The sequence below is a fragment of the Anser brachyrhynchus genome, assembly GCF_964034855.1.
Source record: "Anser brachyrhynchus genome assembly, chromosome: 3".
In the NCBI taxonomy this organism is placed as follows: domain Eukaryota; kingdom Metazoa; phylum Chordata; class Aves; order Anseriformes; family Anatidae; genus Anser; species Anser brachyrhynchus.
In genome coordinates, this window is record NC_137696.1 from 32,068,046 (window position 1) to 32,082,652 (window position 14,607).

The 14,607-nt window shown below is 35.5% G+C and overlaps 1 protein-coding gene across 1 annotated transcript in view; it reads left to right on the plus strand.

Moving 5' to 3' along the window:
* LOC308192774 (ATP-binding cassette sub-family G member 8-like) overlaps window positions 1–14,607 on the plus strand; it is a 52,254-nt gene that overhangs the window by 6,856 nt on the left and 30,791 nt on the right. Inside the window, exons 7-12 of the mRNA XM_080586688.1 lie at window positions 939–1,007; window positions 2,003–2,080; window positions 3,588–3,664; window positions 4,030–4,100; window positions 4,546–4,643; window positions 6,944–7,036. Coding sequence (XP_080442814.1) covers window positions 939–1,007; window positions 2,003–2,080; window positions 3,588–3,664; window positions 4,030–4,100; window positions 4,546–4,643; window positions 6,944–7,036 — 486 coding nt within the window. The remainder of the gene's footprint in view (window positions 1–938; window positions 1,008–2,002; window positions 2,081–3,587; window positions 3,665–4,029; window positions 4,101–4,545; window positions 4,644–6,943; window positions 7,037–14,607) is intronic.

Below are 14,607 nucleotides of genomic sequence, written 5' to 3' on the forward strand. Positions count from 1 at the left end.
CTCCTTTATACCTAAACAGTTTTGTGATAAAGAAGAATTGATAAGATTTTGGTTTGGTTTTCTGTGTTGTTTTTGTTTGTTAGTTTGATTTATCATTATTATTTTTTTAAGGATTAGATATATTCCACTAGACTGGATAAAGTTGGCTATGATGTTAAAGCATAAATGTATCAAGTGCAGACCTTGCTTAAAGGTGGCTGGATGCCAGTTTTAATGTTTCTGATGTTATTTCTAATTAGTTTTTTTTTCTCAGTTAAGAAACTAACGCTTCACCTATTTATTTTTTTCAGGTCTGTGTTCTATGCATCCAATTTTAAGTTATGATAATTTTGCTCAGAGGTTTCACCTTGACAGTGTAGGGATGAAGCCATTATTTTTCCCCTCAAAGTACAGGATCTTCTGTATTTGCATCGTCTTGCTAATGCACTGTCATTTCTCCTGCATGTGAAGTAACCAGGTTTAGAAGAGAACAGTTAGGTCAACTTCTGCTACGACTTCTTTCTTTTCCACTCTTGTGCAACCAAAGCAGCTTGATTGTCATTGTGTGAGCACAAGGGGATAGTCTCATTTCATGTAGACTACACAAAAGCCTTCCAGATACACTAATCGAAACTGGTGGGAGGTCTGTGAACGTATGAGAGGGTTTTCCCCTCTTCCTTTTCCATCTAATGTTGGAACTGGAGTATACAGTGCAAAAGCCCTTCTATGCCGTTGAGTTTTGTGACTGCCCAGAGGGATTATTTCCTGACCGTTTACAAGAAAATGAAAGAACTGTAGAATATGGTGTGGATATAGAATTGAAGTTTATTCATCTGACTTAAGGTTTTGAAAGAATAAACCTCGTCTCCTGTAAGTTAATGTAACCCCTTTCAGTTTGAACTATTGCTATCTTCTACAACCTGTTTACACTGCTTAACTGTCATATATCTGTTCAATAGGATTACGAGTTGGTTGACCCTTTTCCAATACCCTTGGTGATTATTGGAAGCAAATACGATATTTTTCATGTAAGTCACTTTTATGTTATTTTATTTTCTGTTTTTCTGTTGGTAATTGTGACAGCAACAACAGTAACCTATCATTTTGTTCTGCAACTTTTTTTTTTTTAAGTACTTTTCAAGTTTTTACGGACAAGTGAGTAGGGAGGGGAAAGAAATGTGGTACTGCTGGATTCTCTCCTAGTACTTTAAAAGTCCAAACAAATGCATACTCGTTTTTCAAGTGGCACTTAATCATGAGAAGCTAGAACAGTCTGTTTGATTTTTATCTGCTGTGCTGGCAACTTCTGCTTCTCTGATGATATTACGTGGATACCCGGCTGACCCTCTGAGTTAATTCTTTATTACCGAGGCTTTATGCTGAGCCTTGGACACTGATTTTTACATTTTTTAAGTGACTCTTATGTAATAAACACAGAACAACAGCCTAATGCCATTGGGGTCTACGGAAAGACTCCTGCAAGCTTCACTGGGACCAGGTTTTTGCCTCCTTTCTCCAGGGAAGGCCATCTGTATGATCTTGTATTAAAGGAACATAGGTGAAATGGTATTTTTTTTTTTTTTGCACTCTTCATATCTGACAGTTATTAGAATTTAAAGAGCATATAGCCAAAGGTTTACTGAAAGTTAAATATTTTCATAAAAAGAATAGAATTCTTATCCTTCTTGAAGGCAGTACTTCTAAAATTTTAAAACAAAAGGAAACAGAAATTAATTGGAAATGGAATACACATTCCCAATTAAGAAACTTTTTCCAGACTAACATTTTGCCTGAATTATGCTCCCTCTGTAAAAAAGAAACAAAGGGAAATTGTGACATTTCTTTTCAGAGTAGGCTGTTACTGATTCTGTCTTACGATATAATTATGCTGACAGCTGAACGCCTCATATATTGTAGCCTAACTGCATTGCAGTTTATACAAAAAAAAATGAAAAGTTCTAGCTGTTATATTTTGTTTTTTGTTTCTAATGCAGATGTTCCAATATCAACTTTTTTTTTTTAGGAGTTTGACTCTGAAATGAGGAAAACAGTAAGCAAGACACTTCGATTTATTTCGCATTATTATGGAGCATCATTGGTGGTATGTATCTTCATTTTCTAACTAAGGAAAGAAGAGATGAGCAATACTTATGATATGAAACAATGTTTTAAAAATAGAAATGCAAAACTCTTAGAGAAAATAGGGTTTAATAGGCTTTACAGTAGCTTTCTTAATGAGCTCATATGTTCTGTGGGTTACAGAGATTGGCAGGGGATAGATGAATATACCGTGTTAACAAGCAACATACCTAATTTCCACTGCCAACAAAAACTAAAGAAAAATGGTTATCTGTTAGCCAGCTCAGTTGCTGTACTGAGTTTACTATGTGGCTGGCCAAAGTTTTTGTTGGTATGAGAAAGCAGGACAGGAGACAGTGATTGTCCTAGGTGGCATTAGAGAACTGCCCTCTTCGGTAGACGTGTGAACGTAGGTCTAGTGACCAGGCTTCTGAAGGCTTAAAAACCTGGCTCCAAGGGCATGTCTTCGCAGCAGTTTAGGTTTACCTGATTACCACACTTGCACTTCTGAAAAATAAAACCAGGACTTTTTCACAGCACTGAGTAGGAACCGCCAACTCAAGAGAACCATGAGGATGATGAAGTATTTATGTGGGTATAGAAACTGATCTGAACTTGGCAGATTGACTCCTGAGTAAAGGCAAAAATAGGCATGGTCAGCTTCACAACCCAAAACAGCTGCCTCCTGGTCTCTCTCTCTACATCAGAAGATGGTTCTAACTTTATCAACCACCATTTATGTAAAGCCTTTTTGTGATAGTGGCTTATTTTGGTTGCTAAACAACTTAAGTTTGCTCTAAATTGCTGTACTTACAGCATGTCCCTTTCAATCTATATAAAATTGTACAGCTTTTGTACATTGACGTATGAATTCATCTTTAATTAACTGAGAATATTACTATCTTGATTTTAAAAAAAATAAAGTATCTATGTATTATTTTAGTTAAAAAATAAAAACCAGGAGTTTAAAGATTTTTGGATACCAATACTGATCCCCATTGAAATGAGTGAGAGAAAGTCCATTTCCCACAGGAGAGATCTGACTCGTTTCTCGAAGACTTGAATCTGTTAGGATATGTAATACCTTAGAGAGGAATAAGCATTCCGCTTGAGAAGATATTCTGGGAAGTGTTTTCCAAAAAATCTGTACTGGTTCTGTTGCTATCAAGCTACATTTATCATGCATGAACACTTTTATAGTTATTTATTACATTTCTAAGTGTTTGTGGTATTCTGGATAATTTTTAACGTAGTTTAAAATCTTACTAGCACATTAGTTCTGGGCAAAAGATTCTTGTATCTTAACATGCATATTTCAGAAGTTGTGAATCAATATTTTTAAATATTTTTCTTGCTATATTTTGGAACGGGAGGGTGAGACTTTTACTCTAGTAAATCCAGGAAACATATACTAAATTTACTGGTGTCAGAACTCAACCATGCTGTATCTGAAATCCTCTGTGCAGATGACGTAATGTAGTATTTCTACGATGGAAGATCATAATGTATACTTTTTCTCATTCATTTAGTTTACCAGTAAATCTGAGGCTCTCCAGCTGAAAGCCCGTGTTCTTATTAATCACTTGGCATTTGGCTATGAGAGAAGGTAACAAAATTATTGTCCGATTATTAATTGTCTTGCCCAGAGTCTCGAAGTATTTAATAAAAATAATTGAATCACCAGAACACTTTTATTTTTGTTTTTATTTTCAAAAGTATTTTCTCTGCAAGAAGCTTGTTTGTGGCATTTTACTCACGTCTCAGCTCCGTGTCTCTGTGCAGAACAGTGGTAATGCCTTGGTTTTGATCCCCAAACTGACAGAATAGAAATATGGTCACCACTAGCATTGAATAGACTTTTATTTACCTATATTTGCATGCAAAGCCCAATAAGAGCCTAGTCTTGTCTGGAGTAATGTAATGTTTTTAGTTAATTACTAAACGTTTGCATATTTTCTTTTTTCTGTTTAGCAAGTCTGTATCAGTGGATCAGAGCAAACCTCTATTTATACCAGCAGGCCTGGATTCCCTGAGCCAAATAGGTTAGGACATTTGAAGTTCATCGTGTTTGTTGTTTAATTGTTTTTGAAAATTAGAAAAAAAAAATAAGCAGATACAAAGTAAGGTTAAATTATAACACAACACTCTCTGCTTTAACTCATCACTGAAGCAAAGGGCTTAAAAAATTAAAACGATGATTCATAATTTATATTATTGGGAATTACTTGTGCAGTTTTAGGTAGTTTAATAAAGTATCTTGACTCCATCAAATAGTAAGGCGAACAAACTTCGATCTAAAAGAAAATATAATATACAGTACCACCCAGCCTGTTTTCATGGTGGGAGATCAATGCTTTCTCAAGTCTTCTTGCAGCTTGTCGCTGCAGAACATGAAATGCTAAATTAGGTGGATCATTATCCAAAATGATTTGGTAATTCATGTTGTAATAACAACGTACTTGTGTTACTCTGTGCTGAAATCCTTAGGACCACCACCCACCTCTGACAGCGATATTGGAAAGATGCGTGCAAACACTCCTTTGGAACTGTGGAAAAAAGTATTTGAGAAGACCTTTCCTCCCAAGGTAGGTGTTTACATGTCTGCTGCACAGCTTCTTTTTTCTTAGAATAGTAGTAACTTTTGTCTTTCAAGTCCAATGACTGGAATTTCAGTCTCATTTAGCAGTTCTGTTTCCTCCAACTTCTTTAATTCATACACTTTTAAAAGAGAGAGATTGGTATGCAGTGGTGGTTTGGTTATTAGCTTCTACACCTTTGGTCACCTTCCTACACATAGAAATTATATAAGTACCAATGTAACCCTGTTTTTTCCAAAGTTATGCTGTTGCCTTTCATTATATTGAGAGAAGCTATTCTCAACTCCACCTTTTTTGGTGTTTTATAAGGTGCCATATGCCCAAGTGGCTAAACCAAATGACAGGGACGTTCCAAGAGGAGAATGCCTTCAAGACTACAGCAAGCTACTGCTCCCTTTTCTCGTAGGGCATGAGGCTTTGAGTAAAGGCGAGTGTGTTAGAATTCCTTACCAAAATCTGCTGGTTTGCTATGGGAAGTCTTTGGAAAGTTTTAGGATTTGCAAAGTAATTAGAATATCATGGCACCTACACAATAATAAATCTTGTACATATTTCAGAAGTTTCTGGTTGCAAGATGCAAACCCCCATGTACTTCTTTTGAATAAAAGTAATTGCTGCCATTAGTAACAAAATTATTTTCTATTTGACCTGAGCAAATGCAGGCTGGTGCTTTCTCCTTGTGTACTTGACTGTACCACAGTTCTTCACCCCTGTCCATTTTTTGCCCCTGCAGCTTATCTGGGCACGCAAGGAAGTCAGTTAGGGCTATCAAACTGTGCCTCAAGTTACTCTTCACAAACTGGACTTTTTCTAGTTTTTAGTTTATGGGTCTCCGTTCTTGGTGAGAAGGTGTCTTAATTTACCTCTTCATTACCTCATTCATTTGATATCAAAGCCTACAAATTATTTCTGTTGGTTTGTGACCAGAATAAATTATAACCAAGATGCCATTCTCAATTCAGTATGTCCCTACATGATAAAGACTAAATTTGTACTTTTCAAAAACTATAAAGGTAATCTAGTTTTCACATAACTTTTGCTCATAGCCTTTTTAAAAACCATTGTCCTGCACCCAGTAACTCCTGACCCCCCCTCAGAACAGCTCACAGTAATTATTGGATATAGGATGTGAACTGTGTACATATGTGTTCCTGGACAGTCGCAGTGCTCTGGCCATAGGAATAGATCCGTAAATTATTTAAACTGACTTTCTGAAGTACCGCAGAGGACTCGGTTCTGACTGTAACGCTATACCAGTTATTCAAATCTGCAGGTGGGTGTATCTGCCAGAAAGCAATGGATTTATCATCTGGCCTCATTAGCTAATTATTGCTGGCAACCAGAATGGTTACTGCAGTCCACTTTCATTTTTCTGCCATATATTGTGGAACCTTAGCAGCTGCAGTGTGAAGTTAGACACCATTTCCTGGCCCTTTCTAAAGGGTAAGATAACTCCGAGTAACAATCCCTTACTCAGAAAACAGAAGCATTTGGGCCATTTAAGTGCACAGCTTGAATGTTTTCAGATATGTCTGAATACATTTCTCATCTTGCAGGGTCCTTCAGTGTCCTAAGATAAGCAGTGAAATTAAAGAAGATTTTTCCAAGTAGATTTCCATTCTTCTCTTTTGGTTCCAAAATCTGCTTTAAACTTTAAAGATGTTTTTATTCATTCAGAATTTCTTTTCCTATCATCTCTTCTAATGACAATTTTAATTCTGCTTTATTTTATTCTGTTATTTGTATGAATGAGGAGACGTGCAGCACAACATTTTAAAAAAAATCTTATTTAATAATTTTTCTTTCTATTCATGTATTTTCTTTTTTTGGAGTTAAACTTATTGTTCTCTCAAGATTCATAAATGAGGTTTCAAAAGAGGCCAAAAGATCGTAATCAACTCTTGTAGTGCTTCTCAGATACTGAAATAATGTTTGTGGTAGCTTCAAATGAAGCATAGTCTTGAATATTAAAGCCTCTGGCATAAGTACCCTTGACTATACCCAAAGATCACGGGCCAGAAAGGTTATTTGCTTTTTGAGGAGAGAACAATAAACAACTACCCAGTAAGAATATTCTTTTTCCTTTAAGATCTAGCTGCACTGTTATTTTCTTATCAATTACCAATCCAAGACACTGTATTTTATCTAATCTGTGACCTACAATTTTATTCCATAAATGCAGGATTTTAATACCTTTCTGTTACAAGCAGAATGCTTCCATTAGATGTATAGCATGGTGGCATCTCGTTAACATTTACCCTGTGTGTTTCTCTCGTTTCTTCTTTTAGAGTTTCTATGATTTACAAGCTACCAAAGACCCTGGACAGGATTCACAATATGCGGAGCATGAAGTTGATGTCATGAGAGCTCAGAAAAAACAGGTGTGTTGTTGTTCAGTTGCTCTTCAGTCAGCTATTCCAGAGACACAAGCATTGCCGAAGTAACTGTAGAATATACATGCATCACCCTTTTGCCTTTAAATAATTTCAACTTTTCTTCAAGGACTATTCAGCCTGGATGCGTTGTGGGTTTTGTTGCTGTTGTTGTTGTTGGTAGCCATGTAGTGGGTAGGGAATTGTTAGATCTCAAAAGCTTTAGCTCTTGTGGTTTCTTTGGAAGTGAATAATTCAAACTTCCCCTCTAGCTCTCTTCCAGAATTATTTCACTAGAACAATATTGAAACAAAGCAGTGCAACTTTCTTGGCAGTAACTTATTCATTTCTGCACCCTGTGCTCTCATTTGTGTGTTGATTAGAAGAGAGTCTAGGGAGAGGTATCAAGGCTTGAGGTGAGGGATGAAGGACTTTTTTTTTTTTCCCCTTGTTCAAAACATTTTTCTTTATACTGGATTTTATGGAAGGTACTGAAATGATAACCCTTCTCACTTAGGTGTGTAGGGTGTGGATATTTTGTTCTAATCAGAGTGAATTATTCCACATAGTGATACTTGGCTTAACCCCTGAAATCTAGGAAATGCCTTTAGAGGAGAAAGGGTCGTTCATTTTGAAGTGTTTCTGCATTTGCCATACATTTGTAGTGAATTAACACAAACTTTGTGGTGAACTAGGCTAATGTTAGGTCACTGCCACGTAGATATCCATGTATAACATCACACAAGTAGAAATGTAGGTTTTACCAATATCGTAGGTATGGGCCTGTTAAACTTAATCCAGGATTTATATAGTTTTCATTGCTTGGAAAGAATATTGCATACTTACTCTGGAAATTCTGTATTTCCTGTAGATTCATTTGTTTCATGTGCAGAAAATTCATTGCTAGAATGACTGAGAAATGTTTCACTCTGGTTTCACTCTATTTTCAGAGGTTCTATGTGGGCTATCTGCATATCATTTAACTTCTGTAGGTACTAAGTTACTGTGCTTAAAAGAGGTTTTTATAACAGTGGTTAAAGATGATGGGTATGGGAGACCTTTCAAAGGTGAATTGTACCAACCTCAGTCTCACATACTTTTTGCAAACCACTCCTCTTAAGATGAAAGGCAGTTTTATTGAGGTGCGCTGCAGTCAATCTCAACGAACCCTAGAATACCATAGCAAATTTCACCTTTTTTCATGCTTGTAAAAAGAAAGCCAAAGGATTAGATTATTACTGCTATCAAGTTTTTGAGGAGGTTGGTTAGATTGCATAAGGCCATAAACCTGTAGTTACCTGATCCAAAGAACTGCATTAATAATGTAAAAGAATAAAGGCATTTCAAGAATCCTATGCAGTCTTTGAACTTGCACGTTACCTGTAATATCCTGTTAATGTAGGCATCAGTTCTGAATTTGTTACATCAAGAGCAGTCTTAGATAACATTACAATTTGTAAAGCACGTTGCTTTTAGAATTTATAATGTAATCTTATACTCAATATATCTATATATCCCAATATAACTTTATGGTGTACTAAGTTATTTTGAGATAACACTTCTGTCTTGCAAAAAAAAAAAGTTACTGGTATGTGTTGATTAAATCATACAGGAAATTATTAATTTTTCTGTTTTTAAACAAAAGAGACAGGCTTTTAGAACTAATCTGTTCAAGGGCACTGCAAGCCAGTGTAGCTTCTTTTAGTTCGACTACTACAAGTAATTTAAGTATTAAAGAGAAAATTACTTTTGTTATCTACAGCTATTTTCTAAACCCCTTTATTGTAAGGTTCAGTTATTACAAGATTATTTGCATATTATTAATTTTGTTAAAGCAAAATTTTAAACGCATCGTAAGCCTGACATTCTCTTTGGAGTTTCATGCTATCTGTTATTAGGAGGAACAGTATATTAAAATGTTTACTATGCAACATGTTGCTAATGAAATCGTGGGATGTAATGCAATATGAAAGTTTCATACAATGACGGGGTACATATTGAAGTCATTTAAGTGCATGTTATTTTATTCGGTTAATTAATGTTCTACTTTGGACTATAGGTGATCACCAGTTTGCTTGTTTATCTCAAAGATAAGCTTTAAAGGAAAAAAATAAACACAAATGTAGCAACAGGAAGAAAAATACAGCCTGTCACGGTATCTGATAGAACAACCTGCATACCTGAGTGAAATTTCAGCCTTAGTCAGGACTGGCAAATAATACTGTAAGTCATTTCTAGATAACTGTGGCAATGCAAAGTTCAATAAAATCAAGGCTGTTTCTCTATTGCCTTCCACTTGTGAGGAACCTTTTCAGTGTCTTAGCACTGGATGCAGCCAGTTTCAAAATGCACCCTTGTGGTTTGGATAATATAGTCCTATTTCCAGGGATTTCCAAGTTTGTAATCTGGTTGAAGAGTTTGTCTGCAGCTAGGGTTTGTGAAGAAATAATGTGCCTTTTCAGAGCTGGCTACGATGATTCTTAATGTAAAATCAGCTTTCAGAAGGATACACTCTAGCAGAGTAAAAGGTAAAATTATCGAGTATAAAATTAGAAGACAGATTTTAAAAAAATAAATATAGAAACAGGAAAGTACCTGGCTCGCTCTCCCATACTAGCTGTCAGCAAGTATTTATCCAAGATGCTTTCTGGCTGTAGATATTAGAGTTCAGCTTATCAGCACCCAGTCACGGGAATGTTTTCTTTTAGACTTTAGATTATTTTGTTTTTTTTAATACTTTCCAAAGTGAACAATGAGACATACCACACTATTACTAAACCTTTTTGCTCTGAAAAACTCTGAGGCTACCTTTACACTGTGCCTTTGTTCAAGACAGAGCACATCTCTCTTATTCAGCTATGTGTTTCCAGAATTCTTTTCTGGAAATTCTTTTCTTTTTTCTTGCACCACAGACATAGAAATTGCAGATTTATGATTCATGTCAAACAGTGCTTTTGCAAATGTTTACTTTTTTTTTATTCTCTGGAGTTCAGCTATGAGAGTGAATATAACACCCAGGATCTCTTTGGAATTTGCATAAAGGATAGAAATCCTTTTTTATCTGGACATTTAACTGCAGCTTCATTCATGGAAACAAATGATAAAGCTAACCTTGAGCTGAGAACTGGATAGCCTCCCAGTCAGGTACTTAAGGAGTCAGCGTCACGCAAGGCTAAAGTTCGTACCAACTGGTCATTGTTACACAAATATATGACATTAGGGATTGATGCCAGTTCTAGCTGAAGCCTAACACTGTAAGTATACCCAAAAGAAAAAAAAAAAAGAATTAGATACCTGGTACCATTTGGTGTTAGCTTACAAGAAGTAATGGCAACCTATCTCCAAGAACAGGGCTGTAAATTCTTAAGACGGGAAGGGAAAAAACCTGCTAATAGGAAATTCACTGTACATAGAATAAGGTTAAAATACACTCTGTCACTAGTCCTTTAATCAGTCATGAAAACATCAAATTTATCTGTCTGTAGTTTATGCAACTGCTGTTTTGTTTTGCTTTTGGTTTAAGATTCTGGATTGAAAACAGCTATGTTGCTCACAAAATATGATTCTAAGACATCTTTCAAGGAAGTAGAGTCCTATTTTTCCCTAATAGGAATGGCCTAATGAACCAGGTCATTCACAACTGGAAATCGTCTTTGGTGTCAGGTCTGCCATGGCTAATTAGACTCTATCAGAGTCCGATTGTGATCAGGTCTGTGTTAGCCAACATGAGAGCCAGCCCTATCTCTTCAACATAGTGCTCTGCTATGACCATGTTGCAGAGCTTCAGGAAGCTACTTTAATCTTTAAGCAAAATACAAGACTTCATACTGTGCAATGAACCTTCTTGGTTAGGCCAGTGGTGCTGGGCAGAGCAGTACGACACTCACCTTAGCATCAGGAGCATCTTGTCTCCTCCAGAGAAGTGCTAGGATTCATATCATGGAGAAAAAATTATGTAAGGTTATACTCAGCTGCCAAAAATAAGCTTTCTTGTTTTCACATGAAAACATGCCCAAATGGGTAACGTAAGCTTTTTTTTTAATGTTGGTTTAATAGCCTTATTAGAGCACTGTTATTAAACTTGCTACTGAAGTTTAGTTGGTTAAGATTTTTCATCCTTGTTTCAGTATTGTTTCTTTTCCCTGTGTTCCAGATTGAGGGCAAATTCAGTAAGAAACAGCATTTAAAAAAGGAAGTTAAAGTCACAAAAAGCCAGTCCCTCAGAACTGAGGAAATGCAACAATTAAGGCTTTTCCTACAATCTTAATTTTTGCTCCTTGTTTGTAGACATTATGGTATTGTCTTTAATTACATGATCATATACTATTTTGCTGATGTCTCAATTCAATTGTTCAGTATTTCTTTTCATCATCCTTATTCTTTGTGTACCTTATTTCTCAACCTGCCATTCAGACACTTCAATGAACACAAAAGTATTAATTTTTTTTCTCTGAGAATGTGTAGTAATGTTATCTTATCTGAGTGCCTCACAAACATCAGTTAAGTCTTTCTTCTCAATCCCTTTATGAGATAGGTGTGATCTTCCCCAGTTGACAGATGAAGAATTTATAGAAATACAGCAGTACAGAAGCTTTAAGTTTTTTTTTGTTTTTGTTTTAAATCCCCTTTATGCCAGTGTTGAGACACCCAGGACAAGTTGCTGGCACACTAGTAATGTTTAAAGCATTCAAAGCCCATTGAAGGCGTATTTAAATTGCAATTGTTAATGCTTCTGTAAAGCCAATCTGTGCGCCCTGCACTTGGTACCCAGAAAAGAAAGGAAGCTTAATACTATCTTTAAACATTTTGGCTTACTTGGAGATATATTTTTTTGCAGGCTGTTCTTTTAGTTTGGAGAGAAGATCTCTTAGCGGATTATATAGCTACAGTATATTTCAGAAGTCTGCCTATGCTTATAATATGAGATTTCACTAGCAGGAAGGTAGGGTTTGTCAAAATTGTCTCTGGAATGATCTTTAAGTTATATATTAGGTTTGTTGGTTGGTTGGTTGTTTTTGTGTGTTTGTTTTTTACATTGCTGACCTACAGAAATTTATTTTACTTTCTGTTTTACACCACAAGTAAGGAAGTATCCTTTCCTGACAGCACTTTTTTCCCTGAATCACTAACTTTGTTAAAGATTCTTTTCATCTTTTCAGTAAGTTTCTTCCTGTATAGTCCTTCTAGTTTCTATGCTTTCATTTCTCATTGAACGTCATCTTACTTTGTGTCTCTAAAATATTTATCACTTTCTTCTGTACTTCTGTATGTAGTGGAACGGCTATACAGTTTTAATATATGCTGATTTTGATACCTTGCACTTTACAGCTTTGAATTGCCTTTGTATCAAATTGCCTTGTAGCTAGTTAAAATTAGAGCAAAATAAATTGTTATATTATCTACTGCTTTCTTGAAACAGGTTAGTCAGACTTGATACATTTGTAAGGCTAATTATTTGGGCAACACCTATAGACCTCAACCCTACAGCATTGTCTTTATGTGTAAAACCTCATTGTCCATTTCTACCACTTCCTGTAGCATCTGAGAAAATTGTTAAATTGGAATTATTTACTTGGCATAAATAGGATACGTGTGCTTCTTAAAATGATCGCAGTATTCTCTACCTACCAAACTGTTGGAAGCTTGCCAACAGTTCAGTACATTCCAAGATCATAAATACTTTATATTAATAATGAAGGAGTGAAAATACTGAGTAAAGGCTGGCTTACAGATGGAGCAACTCAGTAGTACTGGAGCTGTATTCAACAATGCAACTTACCTAGATTTAGACTGGATACAGTTTGTTCTACATCAGTCATTTGTGAGTTATGTAACCGTAAAACCAGACTTTTGCAAGCATCTTGAAGGATATGTGCTAATTACAAATCCTCTTACCTGTTCATAAAGCTGTGGTGTTCTCTGAAAGTTTTGCACTGCTGATGAAGCTGCTGAAATTACTGCCTGAAAGAAAATTCAATGGAATTGCCTTGCAATTTCTAGACAACGATTTCTCTGTTGCTCTGCCCTTCATTTTCGTCCTCACTCAGTGCTTGGGACTGATAATTAATACTACTTTTAAAGTCACCAGGTGTGAATTTTGTCAGTAGTATCTGTATACCTACAGAGAAACCTCAGTCTGTTAAGTCCATTCTATTAAAAACAGAACAGTAATCACAAACACTTGCCCACTTTTGAGGGTCTTCACTGCATTTATATTAATCATTGGTTCATGTCCAGCTCTTTTCCTTTTTCTTTGTCAACCTCCAAATTTTCTTTATCGTCATCCCAAGCTATTTCAGTACCTGTACAACCATAATTACACAGATGTTATTTTCTGTGATTCTTGGAGACTGGATTTACTTTTTGCTTTGGCAGAGAATTTTAATATGTCTTTTGTCTCTCTGTTTGGCTTTAGAGTGAATTTCCAAAAGGATGAATATTCTCCACCTTTTGTTTCTGCTAAAAGCATGTTGGGAAGAGGAGTTCATGTTTTTTAAGTGAATTTAGGAACAAGATGATAAAATAGCTGCTGTTAACTTCTCTTACTTAAAGTGTTTGCTTTTAGTAGCCTACTATATTGCTCTATTTGCATGAATTCTTCAATAAGTAATGGAAACAACTGAAAAAAAAAAGAGCTTTTGCCTACTCAGTCCTATTCACAGCAGTATATTTACATGGCAAGATTTAGTGTCGTCATAGATCATGGTGCTGTCTAAATTTGGAAATCTTTGGAAGCCATTCAAGTAACAAATGTTAAATGTGGCCTTCTACTCAGTTTCAGACTGTGCATCTAACTTCTTTTAGTTGCACATAAAGCACATAATACTCCTTAGAAGACCTTCCTGGGATGTTTACCACAACATAGGACTTAATACTGAAGGGACTTGGTAAGTCATAGAAGCACTATATCAAAATTATCCTTAGGGTTAATTGAACTCAGTGAGAAATTCCAGCCTAGTTATTTATTTTGTGTTGTAGTTAATAGATGGTTAATACATTCTTCTGATAAAAGTAAGATACAATGACCTTTTTTCTTATTGTAAGCAGTACATGCTTAGGTCTACCAATTACCTCATTAGAGTATCATCATCTTGCAAGTGTAGTAAAAAGTACAGCACCTGTAGTATAATTCTGTTAAAAATCATACAGTACATTTTTTCCTACTGTGAAGAGTTTTTTGCACATGCTTTAGAGTATTAGACGGCTAATGTATCTCATCACTTTCAGTTATGAGGATATTAAATTAATATGTATTTGTGCTTCTCTTTTAGGAGCTTGAACAATATAAAAGAAATGCTTCTAAATCCTGGAAAGAAATGGATTTTGACCCTGACTGATGAACTGCTAAAGGTATCTTCAGTTTCACATGTGCAAAATTAATTATTTTAATGTTACACTAACAATTTAAATTTTTTAAAAGTGGGGAGAGAAGAATTGTTCAGAGAGATGAAGACTGGCGGCAGTCAGTCCTACCTATTTTATAATTGGTAACAAATTACTCAACTTACTTTTTGAATGATTCTGCCCTAAACGTGTATTAAATGCAAATATTTTTTTCACACCCAAAGTATGAAACTACA